General features: G+C 43.2%; 1 protein-coding gene across 9 annotated transcripts in view; it reads left to right on the top strand.

The window, feature by feature from the left end:
• Positions 1-20,424, top strand: part of lrba (LPS-responsive vesicle trafficking, beach and anchor containing) — a 180,614-nt gene that overhangs the window by 58,704 nt on the left and 101,486 nt on the right. For all 9 annotated transcript variants that reach the window (XM_086157382.1, XM_086157387.1, XM_086157386.1 and 6 more), the window contains exons 30-34: positions 2,723-2,892; positions 4,534-4,618; positions 4,834-4,967; positions 5,783-5,844; positions 18,505-18,569. In XM_086157382.1, coding sequence (XP_086013508.1) covers positions 2,723-2,892; positions 4,534-4,618; positions 4,834-4,967; positions 5,783-5,844; positions 18,505-18,569 — 516 coding nt within the window. The remainder of the gene's footprint in view (positions 1-2,722; positions 2,893-4,533; positions 4,619-4,833; positions 4,968-5,782; positions 5,845-18,504; positions 18,570-20,424) is intronic.

Below are 20,424 nucleotides of genomic sequence, written 5' to 3'. Positions count from 1 at the left end.
CGGCTGTCAATAATGATTTTTTTTCTTTTTTTTGCTTTAAACCTTTTCAGTGTGGATTTGCTTCATAAACACAACTGTCAAGTATCTGCGACTATTAGGCATCTCTGTTATTCCTAAGCCATATATCACTGGAAGCAAAGGCCAGCAGCCTGGGTTTAACATTCAGAGTAACTTTAATAGATCAGATCAGCTGCCTTAAATCAGCTGAGAAGAGCGTTTGATCCTGCTGCCAGGTATCTGTCCGCACCATGGAGAGCCAGATCCCTGTGTGTGTTTGTCCACGAACCCATGTGCGTGCATCCACAGCGACAGTGGGAATGAGCAGAAAATAATATCAGCCTTTCTCTCTGGACTCTTTTTTTTTCTTTTATGTGCTCTATTAGCATACGAGACGTATGTTTGCATATCTCGGCGCGTCTGCATTGGATTGTGTTTCTGAGAGGGAGCAGTAGCCAATGATTAGGCTCCGCTTCCCTCGTGTCAGCACTGATAAGCAAGGCCAGGCACTCTTTGATATGGCCAGTGGTCTGTCAGAGCAGTGGTCTAAACTGACAGCTTATCTGCACACTGCTCCCCCCCCCCCCAGCTGCTGCTCGCCGGATGGGAATTGAACTCCACTCCGTCATAGCACATCATTACATCAAACGCTTCCTGTTACTCTGCAGTAGTGGCTGCTGAAGAGCGTGCAATATCTTTGCTAGATGTCAGTGAGCAGGTCTCAGCTTAATGTCGGTGATTGAGCGTTACTCCAAATGAGGTTTGATATTTAACTATCAAACCACGCCGGCCTTCACGGCATGTTAACACGTGCTTCGATGATTGTATACCACCTCCTCCAGTTATGTTGTCGGTACTGCTTCGGTGTAATTTAGCTCTTCTGCTTTAGATATGCAAAGCTGAATCGGATCGTATGTGACGCAGCGTATGGATCGAGGAAAGAACCCATTACAATTTGCTGGTGATAAAACAATGCTTCCTCGCACTGACTGGGTAATTAGGAATTTGCCGTACGTACCAGCCATCCGATTTTCATAAATCCGAGGCTCAGACAACCTCCAGTGAACCCAGAAGGACCAGATCCGCTCCCTAGAACCCATACAATATTGCCCGCTCATCATGCGGTTACAGGAATGATGTCCAGGGGTGCTGCAGCTCGCATGAAAACACTTTTTAATAACGTTAACAACTTCTTTGCACTGTGCTGTTTTTAAAAGCACACAATTCTCCCGAGTACCTCTATAACAGCCTTGTGTATTGATACAGTAGCTTTGACATAAGCCTTAAGGGCCCTCGTGTTTTCCCTCAGTGAGGAGCAAAACCTGGCTATGCGTGCCAATTTAGACAGCTCTTAGGTCAAGAATCCTGTATTGGGCGTCATGGGACACCTGAGCCATCGGGAAACCTTTATTTAGCTCATTCCCTGCAAAGTCGAGCACCATTCGAACACTTCTGCTTAAGAAATGGCTTGAGGGACACACATTTTTACAACACTGTTCCTATCGAAAAGGAGAAAATGTCAGGAGAATCCGACCCAGAATTCCCTGTGGAGAAGAACAGTCATTTGTAACTTCCCCATCGTATTATGGTCATTTTCAATATGACAGGTAGTCACTATGCATCGAATCAAACTTTTTACGATGGACTTTTGTAATTTCAAGATGAAGCTGCTGGTGACGGATGCCTCTTAGGCATATCGTGCAGAAAATGTCCAACATTTTGTGCTGCAACTCCAGGTGAAGTGATCCCTCTTGTGATGGCAAACAAAGTCTGGTTTTGACTCCCATTGGTCAGGTGTAATTCGCCAATAACGAATGTGTGTATTTGTGGAAAAGAAACAAATTTGATTTGAGAAGCAGGTGGTCAACATATTAAATGAGTGCTATTTTTATGCCAAATGCTAAACCTCACCAGTGGTGCCGCATCTTTCTAATGGAACGAGACTGAGCCAATGAGAACTTCCTGCACGAAACACCGCTGCTGCCTCCTTGGGGACTGAGATGGCGTTTGTCCACGCCACGAGGAAACCAGGAACATTTCCAATAATCGACAGCAGAGCTGAAAGTTGCTTCAGTAGTGATGCAATCACCGATTATGTTGAACAGGAGTGTGAAAGCAGGGTGCAAAATGAAAAAAAAAACACACACACAGATATGCTGGGAAAGAGGAATAATAGTCCTAAAAATCAAAAGCTTGAGCAAAAGTTCTGCTCTTATTTTCTTTCACAGAGTGCTTTAGTCATTTGCAGTCGTGTCATGAATAGTATCCTGTTCCCAGAGTTTTCAATGAGAAGCTCTTTATTAAACTAGAGAGGTGATTCTATTAGCTAAAGCTAATAATACCTCAGGAGTTAACGTGATTTTGTATTCAGTGAGAAGCTGAGAAGGGAAAGATCATATTGTCACATCAAGATATATGCAGGACTAAGTATAGAATAGGAAATTCAGGGTTGAAAGTCCTGCCTCTGGAAGCGTGAAGAAATTAAATAACTGTTGTTTTCAATAAGAATTCTACTTGGTCTGCATTAAAAATATGTTGCATGTGTCTTCTTGCACTTTGCAAATAATGATGAGTATTAAGATAAGATAGTCCTTATTACATTTTGATTTAAAATGTGTACAGGAAATTCCGAGAAGGCTGCGTGTGAGATGGTACAATTGGTCATTTTTACAGTAGTCGCTAGCAGGTGGTCTTTGAATGTATACTTTGTGTTTTCTTTTTCCAGAAGTGTTGTCGTCGCACCCAAGAAAGCTGGTATGATGGCTTCACCGGGCAGCTCCACTTCAGTCCCCGGTGTCGCAGCTGCCTCCGTGTCTGGCGGGACTTCGGTTGACAGTGTTGCTGTGGTATCTTCCGGTGATACCTCGCAGGGCACCCCTGCAGACTCTGCAGCTGGTGAGCGCATCTACAATTGCACACACACACAAATATTGAAAGGTAGCTAGTCTGAAAAAGCAACGATGAAAAAAATCAATATTTCCTCGGAGACCGTGCCTCTCTGTGTGTCGCACAGAATGATATTGCTGTGTCTGTACAACCTAATTCACTTACCCGAGGCTCCAGATGACATCATGAATCAGTAGCACTTCTCTTAATTTAGTTATTTCTACTGTGATGACCATCATCAAGAATTTCCAAATTGCAACTGGGTTATATTGAAATGAGAAAACTCTCAAAAATTATTTGTAGATGGGATGATAGTCATAACAGGTTAAGTAATAATAGACTGATATGTTTCAGGTCGAATTTCGCTCTGATCATCATAAAAATACCAAATAGCGCTTTTTCCCAATGAAATCAGGCATCAGCAGAAGTTAGCCACAAAGTCCACGGCTTATTTTGTCACCTTACTGCAATATATTTTCACGATGTGATCTTGCATGTTTAAGAGCGTGCAACTTGAGACTACATTTTGTGTTTGGGAGATTTTAAGGGCATTTTTAGTGTGTGTCTGCATGAGTTAATGGGGTGTATATGCAGGTGAATGATGATGACTGCTATAAATGTACGCAGTGTTTGCTTTATGTCATTAAGCTGTGTTAAGTAAATAGGATTTGGGAATCTGTGTTTTACTGGGGCGATGGGAGGACTAATGGAGATGTTCATTTAGTCCTCTTTGTTTGAAGGAGCTACTTCAGCTTGAGAGGGATACTCTCACCAGACCCACATGGCACTGCTTAACACCTTACGCACACACACACACACACACACACACACACACATTCCAGCCCACATTACCATGTCTGTCATTTCTAAGAGTTATCCCTGCTTGGAGACTGTCCTGGCTGGAAAAACAAGCCCGCTGAAACACCAGAGGAATCCCCCTCCTCCATATTCAGCTGTGCATTAGCTTATTTATGAGCCACAGGGAAGTGAATTTACAGCCAGATCAATCAAACATGGACTTTGTACCTTGTGTGCCTCTGTCTCCAGAATGAAGTCGTAAAGCACCTTTTTAGTTGCTCAATGAAACCGTCTGAAACACAGCACAGTTGGGTAAATTGGTGTGTAAACACTCAATGAGGTGAGGATGGGCATTTACTTTATTTTACCTGATTTTTTTTTTTTTTTTCGTGGAAAGACATTCTAAAACAGGGATTATAACATGTTAAAAACATCACCACCCAAAAGGGGCATTTGACGTCAACTGCAGCAAAGCATAACCTGTCTCTAAGTGCATAATTTAAACGTTTCCAACTGAATGGTAAATTGATAAGGAAGAGATATTGGGATCGGTGTACATCATCCCTTATCTTACCATAAAATTATAGTTGTACCCCCACTTGCCCTATTGGAACATAAATCCCCCTATTCTAAACATTTGAATGGAGACCATTGTATTATTTCATAGGAGGCATGTTTTCACGCAGGTTTATGGTGCTATGCTGGTCATATAATGTATTACTCTGTGTGTACGTCTGGGGTTGTCCGCGTTTGTGTGTGTGTGTGTGCGCGCGCACGCCAGTACATGTGCACTGCGTCCTTCCCTTGTCCAACATCCTAGACTAATAACAGTTCTTCGGTTTCTCCATGCAGCAGGCGGCCAGGTTCCAGCCAGTGCTAGCTTGCCATCTGTCCCCCCACTCTCCCCTGTGACCCAGCACACAGCCCCCAATATGAGGTGATTCATCTTATTTTCTCATGCTTGCACGCACACACACACACACACACACACACACACACACGCATGTGCAATAATGCGTATGTGCACTAACATCACACCCCAGATTGTTGCTTTTCTCTATTTCAGGTGTCACAAATTATGTTGAATTTTAAATGTGGTGGATTGCTAAACTTTATTTGGATTCTGTTCATGTTTCCCTACATCACCTCCAGCATCTCGGAGCGTCTGGAACACGCTCTGGAGAAGGCGGCTCCTCTGTTGAGAGAGATCTTCGTGGACTTTGCCCCTTTCCTTTCCCGAACCTTGCTGGGCAGTCACGGACAAGAGCTCCTCATCGAGGGCACCAGTGAGTACAGCATCACAAAGATGCACGCCGTTGTTCTCCCCACACCTTATTTATGATGTAGTGTCACATTTTCCTCGCAAACTTCCAGGACGGCTCTTAGTAAAAGCCGCAGCTCCTTGTTTAGATGCAATAAATATCTCTTGATGGTTGTTAATCCAGCGGTGTGATGAGTGTGTTTTGAGGCCGGAGCTGGTAGAGGTGCTGAAGGTTTCCAGGAGGCCAGGTCAGAGGCCAGGCTACTAATAGCAGTGTTTGGGATGTCTGCTGCCACCAAACAAAATGGAAAGTTGATTGATCGCTGCTGGTGGGCCTGCAGAGAAGGCTTAGGGAGGAGAATGTGTGTATGTGTACATATGTGCAAATACATGTGTGCATGTTTTTTTTTTTTTTTTGTTTGTTTTTTTTCTTCTTGTGTTTCAATGCCACGCAAAGAGTAACAGGAAAGCGAAAGGCTATTATGCAGCATCCTTCGGTCTGTGCCTGTGAGGTGGATCCCGGACAGTCCATTGGCCCCTTGATCACTAAAAGCCCAGGACTTGCCATTAGGGATCAATGGAACATATGCTGGTAAAGTCGTGCCTGTAATACAAGGCTGAAATATGTATTAGTTTACACCAACATCATGTCAGCTCATTAGGGCCATCAATACTATCTGCCCCCTTGCAGATGGACACCAGGTTAGGTCACCCCTGTTTTTTGGATGCGTTCGTTTCGCTTCGAAATCTATATGAAATAATAGACTCGAAAAGTATTTGTCAAAAGTTTTATCACTTCCTGATTCAAATGTTATGTCTTCTCTCCCGTATTTTCCCAAGGTCTGGTGTGCATGAAGTCCAGCAGCTCAGTGGTAGAGCTCGTCATGCTCCTGTGTTCACAGGCAAGTCTGGCATCTTTATCTTTTCTTATCCCTGCCCTGCGCTTTTCCACCGGTCTTGATTTATCTGGCTCACCTTGAGTGCAGTAAATCCACAATGCGGCGTAGACACTCAGCCATCCAGCGACTTATCTTTCCTGCACACTGCTTTGTCTGCGTTCCCACTTTCCCCTCAGAGAGGGCAGAGAAACTGGATAGATGGCATCTTCGGCTTCAAATATTGGTTGAGGGTCAAGGGTGGACGACCTGTCCGCGTCACCTCTGACCCGAGCTCGGGCCCTTGTGGCTTGGGCCGAACTGATGAGGAGGGATAATGTAGATTTGATGGTGCTTTGCATTGATTATTCCCCACTTCTCTGTTGTCTTGTGGGTGTTTTGTTGCCAAGTTTATTTAGCGGCTGCCAGATTCATGAATACTAATTCCGGGATCATAAGCAGGCGTGGGCCGATCAATGATAGCTGGTGTCAATATATCACTCCGGGGTGGCTGATTAGCATTAAGGCGCACAAAGCTACTCCGGGCTTCTCAGTTACTGCACTTCGACCCAAACGCACTCGCGGCGCGTTACATATTTACGTGCGAATCCGCCTCTGATGAACGGTTATTTTATTTAGCACGAAAGCATTTATACTCTCGTGGTTAACGTGCTTAGGGGCGCTCATATAGACATTTCCTGTGACAAGGACAGTAGATGATAACTCCTGGGTTTGTTTGCGTATATTCCATTTAAAGCACCTCGCGAAAAAGCAAAGATTCCAGCTAATACAAAAACACATCTGATTAATGACACACCTCTTGATGCCGCTCTCTGCTTTTTTATCTGCTTTATTTCCTAAAGAAATAGTGCCTGTCATCTTCCTTGCTTTCCTCTACCTTACCCTGCCTTTTAACCCCTTCTGCCCGGAGTCGATCCCATTATTCACTCCGCCTCGTCTCTGCAAAGAAGATACAGTGAGATTGCACATCTGTTAGGATGTCAGTGACCGCGCATAGAATCGGGCTTGTAGGACATATGGAGAAAATATGAAGCTTACATTGTTTGGAGACGAAGGAATACCGGGAGTGAAAGCTAGATAGAAACCTAAAGAGAGAAGAATTACAGGCTCTAATGCACCTATTTGTCATATCTGTCAGGGTGTTGTTTAATGCTAATCTAATCAAAGGCAGAATCTCGGTGATTGCTCTCTGCTCCACAGCCCATGTCTCGCTTCCCCCCTTTGGTCCCCAGACCAAGCTATTTCCTCTTTTCTCCAAGCTACCCCACCCAATCTCCGCATCATGCACACGATTGCGCGCGCACACACACACACAGACACACACACACAGACACACACACACACACACACACACACACACACACACACACACATGCATTCTCTGTCCCTGTTCTTGTGTGAGAGGACCGGGGATTGGCCAGCATAGTGATGATTGCTTCAATAAATCATCCAACCAAATTCTCTCACAGCTAATGCAAATGTAATTTTATTGTTGTGTGAAAGGGAAGGGGGGGGCGTTATGCTGTTACGCTGCTTTCCACTGGGGAAAAGGAGAAAACCAGGACAGACTTACCTCTGGGCTAAATTACATTGTATAATTATTTGTGTGTTTGTTCTCCTTGTGCGGTAGGGAGAGAGTGAGCCAGTGCCATGATTGATGATATTATTTAGCAAAGTTTGTCGGGCCCTCTGGCACAGGAAGTGCTCAATTCACACGCAGGAAGCGCTCGGTGGCCATCTTGCGACTCCCTCTTGCCTCCAGCAACTGACCAAAGGTAGACGGAGATGATTTTGATTGATTTTTCTCCCCAGCCCTCCACCCCCGCGCTCTCTCGGAGAGGTGATGTGATACCATCTCTGTGAAATTTTAATTAATTTCCTGTGCTTTGAGATGGAGTGGAGCCGGGGTCAGGGGTCAGGAGGCTTGGGACTCCAGAGCAGTTTTTAATCAGGGATTCTATGAAAGTTGCATTGGCGGCCACATCCATTTGGCATTGAGGAGGGTATTGTAAACCGCTGTTTGATAGTGGCCCATTTCTAAACAACAACAACCTGCTCCCAATTAAAGGACCATTTTGAGCAGATATTAACTGTTGAGGTTGCGTGCCGCCTTGCTCTCCGCTGTAGTATTGATCTTTGCGGACTTCTTAATATACAAAGTGAAGATTAATGATGATGCTCTGCAAGTTGAAGCGGATTACTTATCGAAATGTTAAGAGCAAACACCGTTCGCCGCGGAACCGAGATCTGTTTCGCGGTCCCTTGCCGAAGCGGATACGATGCTCGGCTGAATTAAATCGTTTCGACAAAATGGAGGAGAGTCTTTTCTAAAATGGAAAATCGATATCATAGTCCTGCCATGGAAGGCCCGGGCGTCCTCGCAGAATGCGTTACATACCATCTGAATATTGCCGTCCGCGTACATATCAAGAGCCTTTCTCCGTGCTCCGACCCCGATTGGCCCTGACAATTTCACTCTCTCCTTTACACTTGTTGTCCCCCTCCTTGGTCATATTTACAGCCAACATGTTGTTTCACTGATGCACATCTTGAAGTGGCTTTCACCCAAGACGTCTGATTAATAAGTGATGCACTGGGATCTGAGGAAAGCGCTCCCTGCAGCTCCTGCTGCTGCCGTCCGTCCGGAGCTCAGAGAAATCATCTCATTGGTCACTGGACAGTCTGCAGCGAGCAGAGGCCCATAAATCTACTCAGTAGCTGCATTTGTGTCCTGTAGATCAGCCATTATTGTCCAGCCCCTCTGTCAGCCCATCCATCCTTCAGCCATTTATCAGAAATGCATCCTGTACATAGAGTGTAAGAGAGAAAGAGAGCAAAGAGAGAGAGAGAGAGAGAGAGAGAGCGAGTGGTTTGATTGAAGGCTGGTCTTGCACCGGCTGAGCCCAGAGAGGAGCGCCGGATCTTCGGTTACATGTAATGCTTGTTCTGTCAAAATGTATAACCCATTTTTTTTCTTCAAATGCACAATTCTTAGCTCACCAACAGCAAATGTAATATTTCAGATGGAGTTTTTTTTTTTTTTTTTCACCACCATTTTACGTGATCAGTCTGTGAGTCCACTCACCGCTGGTTTGTGAATACATTTCCCTTGCAAAGCACACGGCATTGGAGATTACAATTTTCAAGGTCAAAAGGTTGTCATTTCTCACAATCTATACTTTTTTTTTTTACTGCGAAAAGCTTTTTTTTTTATAAAGCTCATTTCTACCAAAGGAGTACAAGACATTCTCAGCGAGACCTGCAGATTAAGGAGAACAACATGTTTTTGACATGCAGTAATTCTTCGGAATTGATTTTAAATCCTTGTTCACAATCCTCAGAGGCAGAATACAAAAACCCAGGAAAATATTTTCATTGCCCTGCATTTGAGTCAAATTCTTCAGCTGTAAAACAATGGTTTATCCCTAATAAACTGCAGTACACTTTGTTCGCTTTTCAACCGCGTTCCATATTTCCCTCTGTGGATCGTGGCTGAAAAAGCTGATATTTCAAACAGGACATTCATGTAATGCGTTAACTCCGACGTGTATCAGTAACATTTTTGGGGGCGCAGATAAACATTGCTTTTAGCACTTATTCGAACTTTACGCTTAGATACTTCCAGTCGTGATGCCTCACATCAGCATGTAGCCATCATTGCTCTCGACACAAATATTTCGTATGACGTAATGCCAGTTGCGTCACTTGCAGCAATAAATCTCCAGAGAATAACTGTTGCAGCTCCATATTGACCTGGACGTTTACATTTCTGATTCACCCTCTCATGTTTTGACTCTTGGCAACTTCCCCGTCTCCCATCGCAGCGATTAAAGCATCGTGCATTGATTTAAAGGATGTGACAATTCTGTCGGTTGTCGGGATGTTTAAGGACTAAGAGTCATTTTAGATAAGATAAACTTTATTGAACCCTATAAGTAAATTCCTTTGTCACAGCAGCGTAACAGTTATAGTATCAATAAATATGAATATGAATAAAAATATAAGTAAAGAGACAATTAGAAGATAGCAAAAGACATCCACAAATAGACAGCAGAGAGAATAACATCCTCATCATAGACAGAATGGAGAGAAAAAACAAACAAAAAATTGACAACCAACCCGACAACAAGGATAGGGACATCAACAGAGTGAAAATAACAATTACAAAAATAAACAAAAATAATCAGGATGCGACTGGGTTGAGACCAACAAGGATAAAAATAGGACAATGGAGTTAGGGCATGACACGAATGAACGGGTGAGGTAGTGAGGTTGTAAGCATTTGACTGTATTTATTCAAACATTACATTGTTATGTGCAGAAAAAGGCCATTAAACAGAAGAAGGGAAAACAACTATAAACCTTCAAAGTGTCTGTCTGTCTCAGTGGCATCGAAACCGCATAGAACGCTAGTAAATCAGGGAAGAAACTTTTCATCTGCCATCGGTTTCTCTTTAAAATCTAAAGGAGTCTTTACTAGGTAGCAGACCCAGAGCCAGAACACAATCAGAAGAAGTTTTCAGAGGGTCAACAGCTGACAGGTGGCTCACAGCTTCACGCAGCTAACCTGTGGTCCAAGTCAGCAAGTATCAGTTTCACCTCTTAAAATGAAGATTTGGAGCTGCAGGTTTGACAGTTTGAAGGGGGAACGTTTCTGATCGCTAAAGCACAATAAGACAGATAAGCTTATCTAAAGCATAAATCGAAAAAAACAATTAAAGTACGCGGAAGGTTTTAGAAAATCAGGGGTCTCAAACAAGCAGTGTGTAAACAAGAATAGCCGTGATTTCTAAAAAAGCAAAAAAAAACAAAAAGAACATCAACAAAAGTTTTTCAGAGCATTGCAGATTTAGATTCAGATTCAGATCATTCTGGAGAGATTCTGTAACTCAATAATATCACAGTTGAGCCATTAATCCAATGATTGCACATAATCATGTCTTGGAGTCTCTTCAAAGTTAACATGTTTAACAGATGGGGCACCTCTCTCCCAGTCTGTGGGGAGAAAGACATGGACTTCCCCAAACACTTGGCTCCTCCTGACCTTTGACCCTCTGACCTCTGGGTTAGAAGTAGAAAGTGGCAGAGGCGCAGAGGTTTAAACCCCCGCGGGCACGGAGCGGGTCGCGGGTGCACGGTTATCACACTCGACAGAATTGATAACATGATCCAAGAAAGCAGGGAACGGTAGCATACATTAGCGGCTGCAGAACCGAGGAGAATACGATAAAATTCCAAGAATCAAGAAAATGTACAATAAATTCATTATTAATTGTTCTTTGAGACGCTTACAGTTTATTTAGACAAGCTTAGCAAATGCTGTCAGGTATCAACAAGCTTTAAAACAGGACATTTAATATAATTCATTCAAATTATTATCAGCCAATATTAGCTTTTTGGGCATGAAATGGAATTATTATATTCAATCAGATATATTTTAGAGTTTATTATTCTTATTTATTACTTTTATTTGAGTCAGATGTTTTGTGGACTGAGCTTAAAACGTCAGTGTGAGGATGCTTAAAGTTCACTTTGTGATTTATCAACGGTAGATATGTCTTGACATTGTTTTTCATCGGTTTCAAATCAATTATCACAGATCTTCCAAACGTCCAAATGTTTTTTTCTTTTTAACACAACCGGCGAGTATCGTAATGATTTAATTTAGTTTTGCATCCGACTGATTATAACACAGACCTGATTTCCATGCGAACGGTAATGCGATGTGTCTCCGACTCGGAGATTTAATTCTCTCTGACATCAACTTATTGCTTGCAAGACTACGCACATTAAAAATGCATTATCATCTAATCGGCAAATTACTTCTTTTTTTTTTTTAAATGTTGGAAAAACTTTAATCCAATGCTTGATTAGCCAGTCATTTGGTCGTATTCCGTCTTCTCCCTTGTGAGCGAGTCTTCGATGAATCAATGGCAGGCCGTGTTGTAAGAACCGCTCGGGGAGCTGAGAAAGGTGAGAGAAGTTGCAAGGAATGTGATGAAACCAGGGGACGAAAATACTTTCCCCATCATTCTCCTCACAGTCGAACCGGCGCCCCGCCGTGCAGTTAAACAGGCACACAAGGTTCAAGATCAGTGCAAATCAAAGTGTTATTTTTCCCCTCCCTCCCGCTCCGCCCTCACCCCTCGCTCTGCACCGGTGCCCCTTTACAGCCGTGCCACGCGGCTCAGAGTCCCTGCCATCACTCTGTAGTTCAGAGGATAATATCATGTTGTATGTTCTTTGAAAAGGTACTCTCCTGTGAGACGTAGAGAAAACACAGTAACACCAACTGGCACTTAATTCTGCTGGCTCCCTATCGTTGCCAACTATGCAGTCGGGGGGTGGCGGGTGTGTTGTTGGAAGAGTAGGGGTCAAGGGGGGCTTCCTGACAGGAAGGGAAGTCTAGCTGAGATGGGAGAATTGGATGAGAGACTTGAAAAAAAAAAAAAAAAAAAAGAAAGTAGCTTTTAATTTGGCCGCCGGCCAGCGGCTCTGCGAACGGGTCGGTCGTCGCTCGGAGGGCCTCAAGTGTCACGAACGCTTTGGCTATTTACGCGCAAACGTATTATCGTGTTTCAAATGAGTGAATTTCCACGACAGAGCCCTGTCCTTTTGACATGCGCTGTTAAAGTAATGTTTTCTTACCTCGCAGGTTCCAAGCAATAACGTTTTCTAGTGTTTCAACCGCTCCCCTCTGCTTTTCGCCGTTCCGCCAATAGAAACTATACTTGGCATCTCAAGCCAGACGTGCAGACATTCATGCATCTGCATCAGGTAAAAGCAAAGGTCCAGTCTTTGACATGATTGATTGCTGTAAAAGGAAAGTTTGATCGTGTAATTTCTGCTGAAATGTCAGAAACTATATCCAGGATTCAGAATTGTGTACTTTGATCGCCGTCGCAGCATTTCGGCGTCGTGTTTGGGCTTGGAGCCGCAGGGTTTCGAGCTCAAAGGTGGAATTCAACTCTCACTCGGTTGTTCATTTTGCTAAGTTACGGCAGGGATCGGTGGGAAAAAAAGAGATAAACCTTGACCCACAAATGATGTTGGCAGTAATTATAAAAGGTATACAGCTCAACAAGCCTGACTGTATTAATAAGTGCGTATACGAAATGATTTCTCGAGTTCAAGCCTGGAACACGTATATAATTAGCCCCTGGGGGTTATGGTCGACGGTCAAAGTTTCAGGGCTTCTTTAGTCAGGGGATATCTCGGCCAGGACTTCCTCTCGCCGGTTATATTTTTACGGTCCAATTAGCAACTTCAGAGGTAAAGTCTGTGACCGGAGTGTTTCACAAAGAACGTATTAATGCAGATGAACGGACGTCTAGTTCTCGCTGCATGATTTTACCTCTGGTTTTCCACTCGCTGACAGGTTTTGGAGCCCTCTAACCCTCGGTGCTTTGCAAGTTGGCGCTGGACTTCAATGTTTTAACTGTTCAAAGGAATAAGCCAAGAGGCTTGCATATGCGTCCCAGAAATCAGCTGGGCTAATTATTTGGCTTCGCCGGAGACAAGCCAGAGTTAATGGGAGCTACAAAGTTAGAGGGGAAATCTGCAGCTGGGGCTGTGCTTAACAGTAGGAGCTGTTTTCATATTTACATTCGCAATGCGGACGAAAGATGTTCCAGAACCCGAAGGACACCGGCCGAACGTTTGCGCAACTGATCGTATCCCAATCAGTTCTTTCGCAAATGACTTTCTCGTTACTCATTTTTCTGTGGTTCGCTGCAAATATGCAAACCCGAGTTCTTCCCCGCCCCCCCCTCTGCGGTCTTTGATGAGACATTAATTCCCGTAAAATATGAACAGCAGAAAATGTCGAGAAGCATTCACTTCTTAATGTGTTTGTTTGTTTTCTCATCAGCAGTGCGTTTGACGCTAATTTGAAACATGCGTGTGTTAAGTCGGCAAAAGCTGTCCTGGAACGAGAGGACGCTCTTTACTTTTTTTTAAGTGACTGCACGGAGAAACATACCGTCACCTGAATTGACTCTTTACACTCTCATGCAGTACCTTTGGCCCACTTAGACCCGATTCTTTCAGAACGAGGGGAATTTTTGGTATTCTGGCCTGATGGTTACACCGTAGTACAAAACACAGAAGCCTTTCAAAAATCCGGTCTGTCTGTCAGCCCAGGCTCGGGTAGCGTGTAGAGAAAGAAATGCATGACGTCACTTACGGGACTTCGGGGGTCTGTAGTCTTTCTAACTACTTATTTTTGCAGTTTTTCTTTCCCGAAACTGTTTTCAGACAAACTGCACATGCAAAGTGATCTTTCACATTAAACAATGTCGATGGCGAGATTTTTAACAGAAGTTGAAATTAATTTAGAACGACTCTTATCATCAAATATACACCGCTCAAAAAAATAAAGGGAACACTACAATAACACATCTTAGATCTGAATGAATGAAATAATCTTATGAAATACTTAGTTTTTGACACGGTCGAATGTGCTGACAACAAAATCACACAAAAACGATCAATGGAAATCAAATGTTTGAACCCATGGAGATCTGAATTTGGAGTCGCACTCCAAATTAAAGTGGAAAATCACACTGCGCACTGATCCAACTTGGATGTAATGTCCTTAAAACAAGTCAGAATGAATCAGCGTTGCATCCTAAGTGGACAGTTTGATTTCATTTGCATGATTGACTTAGTGTTACATTGTGTTGTTTAAGTGTTCCCTTTGTTTTTTTAGCAGCTTATATTTGGCTCAGATGAGGAGGGGCTTCAGAAAGAAGGGACGAAGATCATATTTTTGAAAAAGCCTTGCCGCTTTGGGCGAAGTTCCAGATTCTCTAACATGAATACATAGTGTACAGATTCTTGATCTCCATTTGTCCTCAAAATCGTGTAAAGGGAGTTAGTTTCAAGGTAAAATTAATACATTTTTTTAGATGAGTCAATTTAGCCGATTTGCAGACGTCATACTTTCCGTGCTCGGCTCAAGACTTCAGAGTCCTGACACCTCGAGTATGTCCCGGGGGCGTTGGAGTTCTGTTTTTGTGCTTTTGTGTTCGCCGCAAAGGGGTGAGCCCGTGCAGGTTCTCGAGAATCCCGCAGTGTAAATATTTGGACACCAGTAAATATTCCTTCAGTTGCGAATTTGACCGTACAAACACAAATATGACAGTCTGTTTTTCTTTAAGATACCAGATACCATCTGAACACATGTGGGCCGGAGAGAGACACACCAGTGTTATGTTCTTCACACACACAATGCGCCGCCGCATGAATAAGCAACATCTGCATTTAAAAGGCAAAAAGGGCCCGGATAAATAACACGCAGTTAACGCCGGCTAATTTTTTGTTATTGTCTTTGCTCCTTTCCTTCCTGAGATATTGTTTCTGTTCTCAAGCATTTATCCTCATGCGGCGAAGAATGTTTTGCATTTGTAATCGTGGCAACACAAAGGTGACTTTATGCTTTTCTCCCGTCCGCTAAAATCCTATTGCCGTAGCCTTGCAGAAAAACAACATACCTGTGATATACCAGCACCTGGAAAGACTGATGCCACTGGAAAAAAAAAAAAAAAACAACCAAAAAAAACTCAATGATTTATTTTTGCGGGGGGAGCTAACGCATTTCTCGCGGCTGCATTGGAGATTTTTTTTTTTTCCCCTCTTTTCTGCCATGTTGTGGCAAATCTGGTGTTTGATTTTTTTTTTTTTTTTGAGGTGGTCTGTGTTTTCTCACCAATGGGAGTGGTATATTTAGATGTTGATTATGGATAATCAGCTGTAATGACGGAAGTGCGTGACATGTGTGCTTAGACTCAATGCCATCGCGACGGAACATAGAGCAGGGCACGGACGTCCTCGTGGCCTCAGATTGAGAGAGGCTTTTTTCCAGGGACGTCATTAAAACTTAAATTCATACATTTTCTCACAAGCGTAAACAATAAAAGCCAGCCTTTTCTGGCCCGATAACACTTTTTTTTTTTTCTTGCGTCCAATCGAGATGAAGGGCAGCCCTCCCTCTCGGCCCTATCATCTGTTGGGAGGTCAGGTTAAAGGTCAGGGGTCACAAATGGCTGCTTGTATCCTCTCATCAGGGATGCCGTGGTCATGGTCCTATCGCAGCCATAAAAGCCATGACACCGCTGACCAGGGCAGCCAAAATCCAATATTCCATCAGCGAACTGTCCCTGTTTCCTCTCTGTCTCAGGAGATGTTCCTCAGATCAGGGTCATTGCGTCTTTAATTCAACTAGGAGCGCCGTCTCTTCGCCCATAATGACACCATTAGTCTTGCTATCACTTTTGTCCGTGTCTGCCAAATGCCAATAGGCCTCCATTGTGTTCCTCAAACCTAATTTGGAAAATAAACCTTGAATTAACAGTTACGTTTAGCAATTTTTTTTTTTTCATTTAAATTACTGCTGACATTTATTTGAGTTTCATTTGAAATTTGCGTCGTGAAAAGCAGTACTTGAATTTCTCTGACGTGCCCTGAATATCATCGTCACTGATTGGAACAATAACATATGCGATAATACATGTATTTTTCGCCCCTACATTTCCCATTGCTTTTTCTAAAGCTTACTGTTTGGTTTTTGCCTATTTTACTTGTTTTCTTGCCGGTTTTCTCTTCCTTTTGGGGGGAAAAGAATATATATTTATATCTTTAGTTGTATGTCAATGTATCTTCCAGATCTCACTTCTGCATCAAAGAGGGTATAAAAGGTGCCACACAAAGGAAATGTAATGTTGCTAATTTTTGGTTGTCTGGAGGGGACGTCTCTATTTATGGCCTCGCTTCCTGTGGTGTTTACTTGAAATCTGGCCAGGCAAGTCTAGCCCGGTCTGGAATATCCCCACGGCCACAGGCTAACACTCATGGTTAATGTCCTTCAACGTCTTTTCCGCGGCATAAGGCCCCAAGGCAACTCTCTCCCACACTTCGTCCAAATCAAGACTCCGTTCTCTGCCAGCGCTCGACTCCAGAACGCGGCTTCCTCTCCCGAGTGCAAACTCCTATTCCCTCTGTGCCCTCTTTATTTGGAATGTATCGTAAACACGGTCAATGCCAATACGATACTCCGGGACAAAAAGCAGTTTTGAGTTCAGGTTAAGTGTTGGGTTGTTGTCTGCTCGGCGTGCCGTCTGTTCCAGATGGACGGTGCGCAGGCGTAGCAGACGAATGATTTCTCTTGGCCCGGCACATGATTGGATCTGATGGCTTTACATTTGTTGTGCTGAAAGGGGGAGGACAAAAAAAAAAAAAAGAAAAAACGGGGGGTTGAAAATCATCACATATGTAAAGGTATGTTTAGATTTATATGAGAAATTCTTGTAAATTGATCCTTCCTTCCTCCTCGTAGCGCTGATATCCCTATCCCTGTGGGTTTACTAGGTTTACTAAAAGGGCAGTCTCTACATAAACACACAGTTTCCGCTATCAGCTCGAGACATGATGACAGCAGAGTTAAAAAAAAAAAAAAAAAAAGTTTCAACTTGAATACACATTCGCAGAGCATATCCCATGTCAGACGTGTCACTGTAAGCCGTTTGGACGGTAGATTTGGAATAACCTTTGCATATTCGTCAACAAATTTCACTTTTATTAATAGCAACCCATTGATGCGGATTGCACCCTGGGACCGGGGTTCATTTTTATTTTTGTTTTTAAAAGTGCGATTTGGTCGTCGGGGCTTAAACATGGGTTTTTTTGTGCACATTTCCCCCCCGTTCCCTAGAGAAGTGCGGGTGGGAGGGGGGTTGCGTTGAGGTTCAGACAGGCCCCAAAGCCTTGTTGCTTTATTATTCTTTGACGGTTCTGCTGAAGGTGGTGAAATGTTAAACAGAAAATGAGAGACGATGACCGTGGAGTTTTTCCCCGATTTGTTGTCGTCCCTCTAAGTTTAGGATTTAAAAGTCGCGGGGCTGCGGTCGGATTGTTTAGACTGACACCTTCAATCATAACGCCGGTCAAAGAGAGGAGGAAATTTCATGTTTGGATGTGATAAATACACTCTCAACGTCGCTCTTTCACTCCTTTCCACAAGCTGATAGTTGATGATGTGGCTTTTGCTCACCAAAGCGGTATCCTGTTTTAGACACTTTATTTGACTGTTGAGCGCCCCTGTTCCCGACGCGGAGCAGAGGAGCTCAGAGAGGATGGATCAACACGATGTCACCATGATTCAGATTCATAATCGGAAAAAAATATATCGTCACATATTGTCATACGCAAGCAAGAGTGCTTTTGAATATTTATGCTTGTTCCTCAATAATAATAAAATTGTACAGAATATGCAGCTTCTTGTTTTCCGGAGGTATCTCTAACCGCCAGTTGTAAAATATCCTCCTTATTCGCACATTTTTAGAATGTAAGGCAGTTATTGAGCACAAGCTAATTCTCCAAGGATTTAAATTCCCAAGTTGTAGTCTCTTCCCCCCCTGAAAGAGTAAACAAGATTTATGAGGTGTTATTCAGAGAAAATGACTTATTACGGTTACTGGAATCTCACAGGGCCTTAATGAGCACAACATTTACACAAAACTTGAGTTTCATATATTTTCTCCACAGCTTCCAGAATATTGTTGCTGTTAGTAAATGCCGACTATAGCGGTCCTAAACGTCGTCATGAGTTGGTTGCCCTTCACGTCAAGTAACATTTTTGGGTTTATTTTTGTGTGCGTTTTCTTGCAGGAATGGCAGAACTCCATTCAGAAGAACGCCGGCCTCGCCTTTATCGAGTTGGTTAACGAAGGCAGGTAAGTAAGTCCGACCCGCTTACCGCTGTCTCCGCTTTCACGACAGCAGCTCTTCATTATCTTGCAAACGTATCCAGCAGCCCCCGTGTCCGATATCACCTTCTCCGGGTCACGTCGCAGCCCCCTCAGGCCCTTTTTTGTGACAGAGTGGCAGTTCTGGATTCAGGACAGCGATCAATGGTCGTGTGAAGAGGAGCCTGGGAGAATTAGGATGGAGGCCGCTTGAGTTCAAGGCTCCTTTCAATATCTCCTCATCCCAAAGGGATTTCGTAAAGAGGAGGGAACTGACAAGAGCCATCCATGGGGCTGCTTCCTCTCTCATACTTTGGAAATCACTCTTGATTCCCATCATGCGTGTGTTTACTCTGCTTTGTTTATTACATGTTGATCAAATCCCTTAAGGATGAAACAGCCTGGTTAAGGTAGCAGCTGTGCGAAATAACCACAAAAGAAAACAAAGTGTAATATAAGAATCCACAGTTAAAGTCAGCTAAAATCATCTACTCGGACGTAGCTGCCATGAGAAGAAAATTACATGTCTCTACATTCTTTGTGATATTTCATCGTGTGATAATTGACTGCTCAAAAAAAACAAAACAAAGGTAACACTAAAATAACACATCCTAGATCTGAATGAATCAAATATTCTCATGAAATACTTAGTTTTTTACACGGTTGAATGTGCCTACAACAAAATCACACAAAAGTGATCAATGGACATCAAATGTATCAACCCATGGAGGGCAGGATATGAAAAAATACACAACATTATGTTGATGTAATGTCCTAAAAACTAGTCAAAATGAATCAGCGTTGCTTCCTAAGTGGACACTTTGATTTCACAGAAGTGTGATTGACTAGGAGTTACATTACGTTGTTCAAATGTTCCCTTTATTTATTTATTTTTTTTAGCAGTATAGTTGAACTAGTTTGACGCATTGTTTTTCCCATTTTGGATAACTTTGGTCTGCCTCTTTATCCTCATTATGGTGTTGACATTATTATTTATCCTTCCCAAGGCTCATCTTTTTAAAGACCATTTTGGTATCTTCCCTAGCAGAGAATCTAAAATTATTCGAAACAGTCGGTGTTAAAATCGAAATTGAAAATACCTAGCGTTTTCATTTTTGTTCGTGTGAAAATACAGAGCGGCCGAAGAGATGGCCGCGGCCGCTTTATGGATCCTGGACGGGGCGGAGGCTGCCGAGGCCCCGGCACCTCCGCTCCCCCGCTGCCCGGTGCTGAAACAGCAGGCTTAGGTTACACTGATCCCCCGGCCCCTCAGCCCCCAGACACACACTCGCTCCCTCCTATCTGGCCTCTAGTCTGTTATTGTTCCACTTTGCACAGTCCTGACCTTTAGGGCTACAGAGAGCTTTTTTCCCGACGTGCACACCGACAACATGCATGTTTCATCAACACAGATAAGGTGAGGGAGGGTTGTGGACTACATGTGTAGCGACACGGGCAAAGATCCTCCCTCCTGTCAGATGCATATCATTAACAAATCAATTAGCGCTTGGACCCCACTTAAAAGATGCCGCTGATCTGGTCTCTCGCCCAAAATTGGATTTTCTGCTTATTTTGCACGGTTCCTTTACAGCATTTTATGGATATTACATGGCTGTTCCTTCTGCAGCCTTCCAGATACAAGTGTTAAACAAATGTCTGAAATTCTCTACGGCTCTAGGTTTTATAATTGAAACCTCTATCGCTAAAAATGCTAGATCAATATTGATATAAATGTTGCTTTTTTTTTTTTTTTTTTTTTTTGGCTACATATCTGGCTTGACCATCGACAGCAAAATAAGAATTTCATAGTGCGTGTTTCCAGACTGTACAGACAACAACAAAA

The sequence above is a fragment of the Fistularia commersonii genome, chromosome 12, assembly GCF_037954325.1.
Source record: "Fistularia commersonii isolate RoL2024-O1a breed Wild chromosome 12, RoL_Fcom_v1.0, whole genome shotgun sequence".
In the NCBI taxonomy this organism is placed as follows: Eukaryota; Metazoa; Chordata; class Actinopteri; order Syngnathiformes; family Fistulariidae; genus Fistularia; species Fistularia commersonii.
This window is presented reverse-complemented; position numbering and strand designations above follow the sequence as displayed.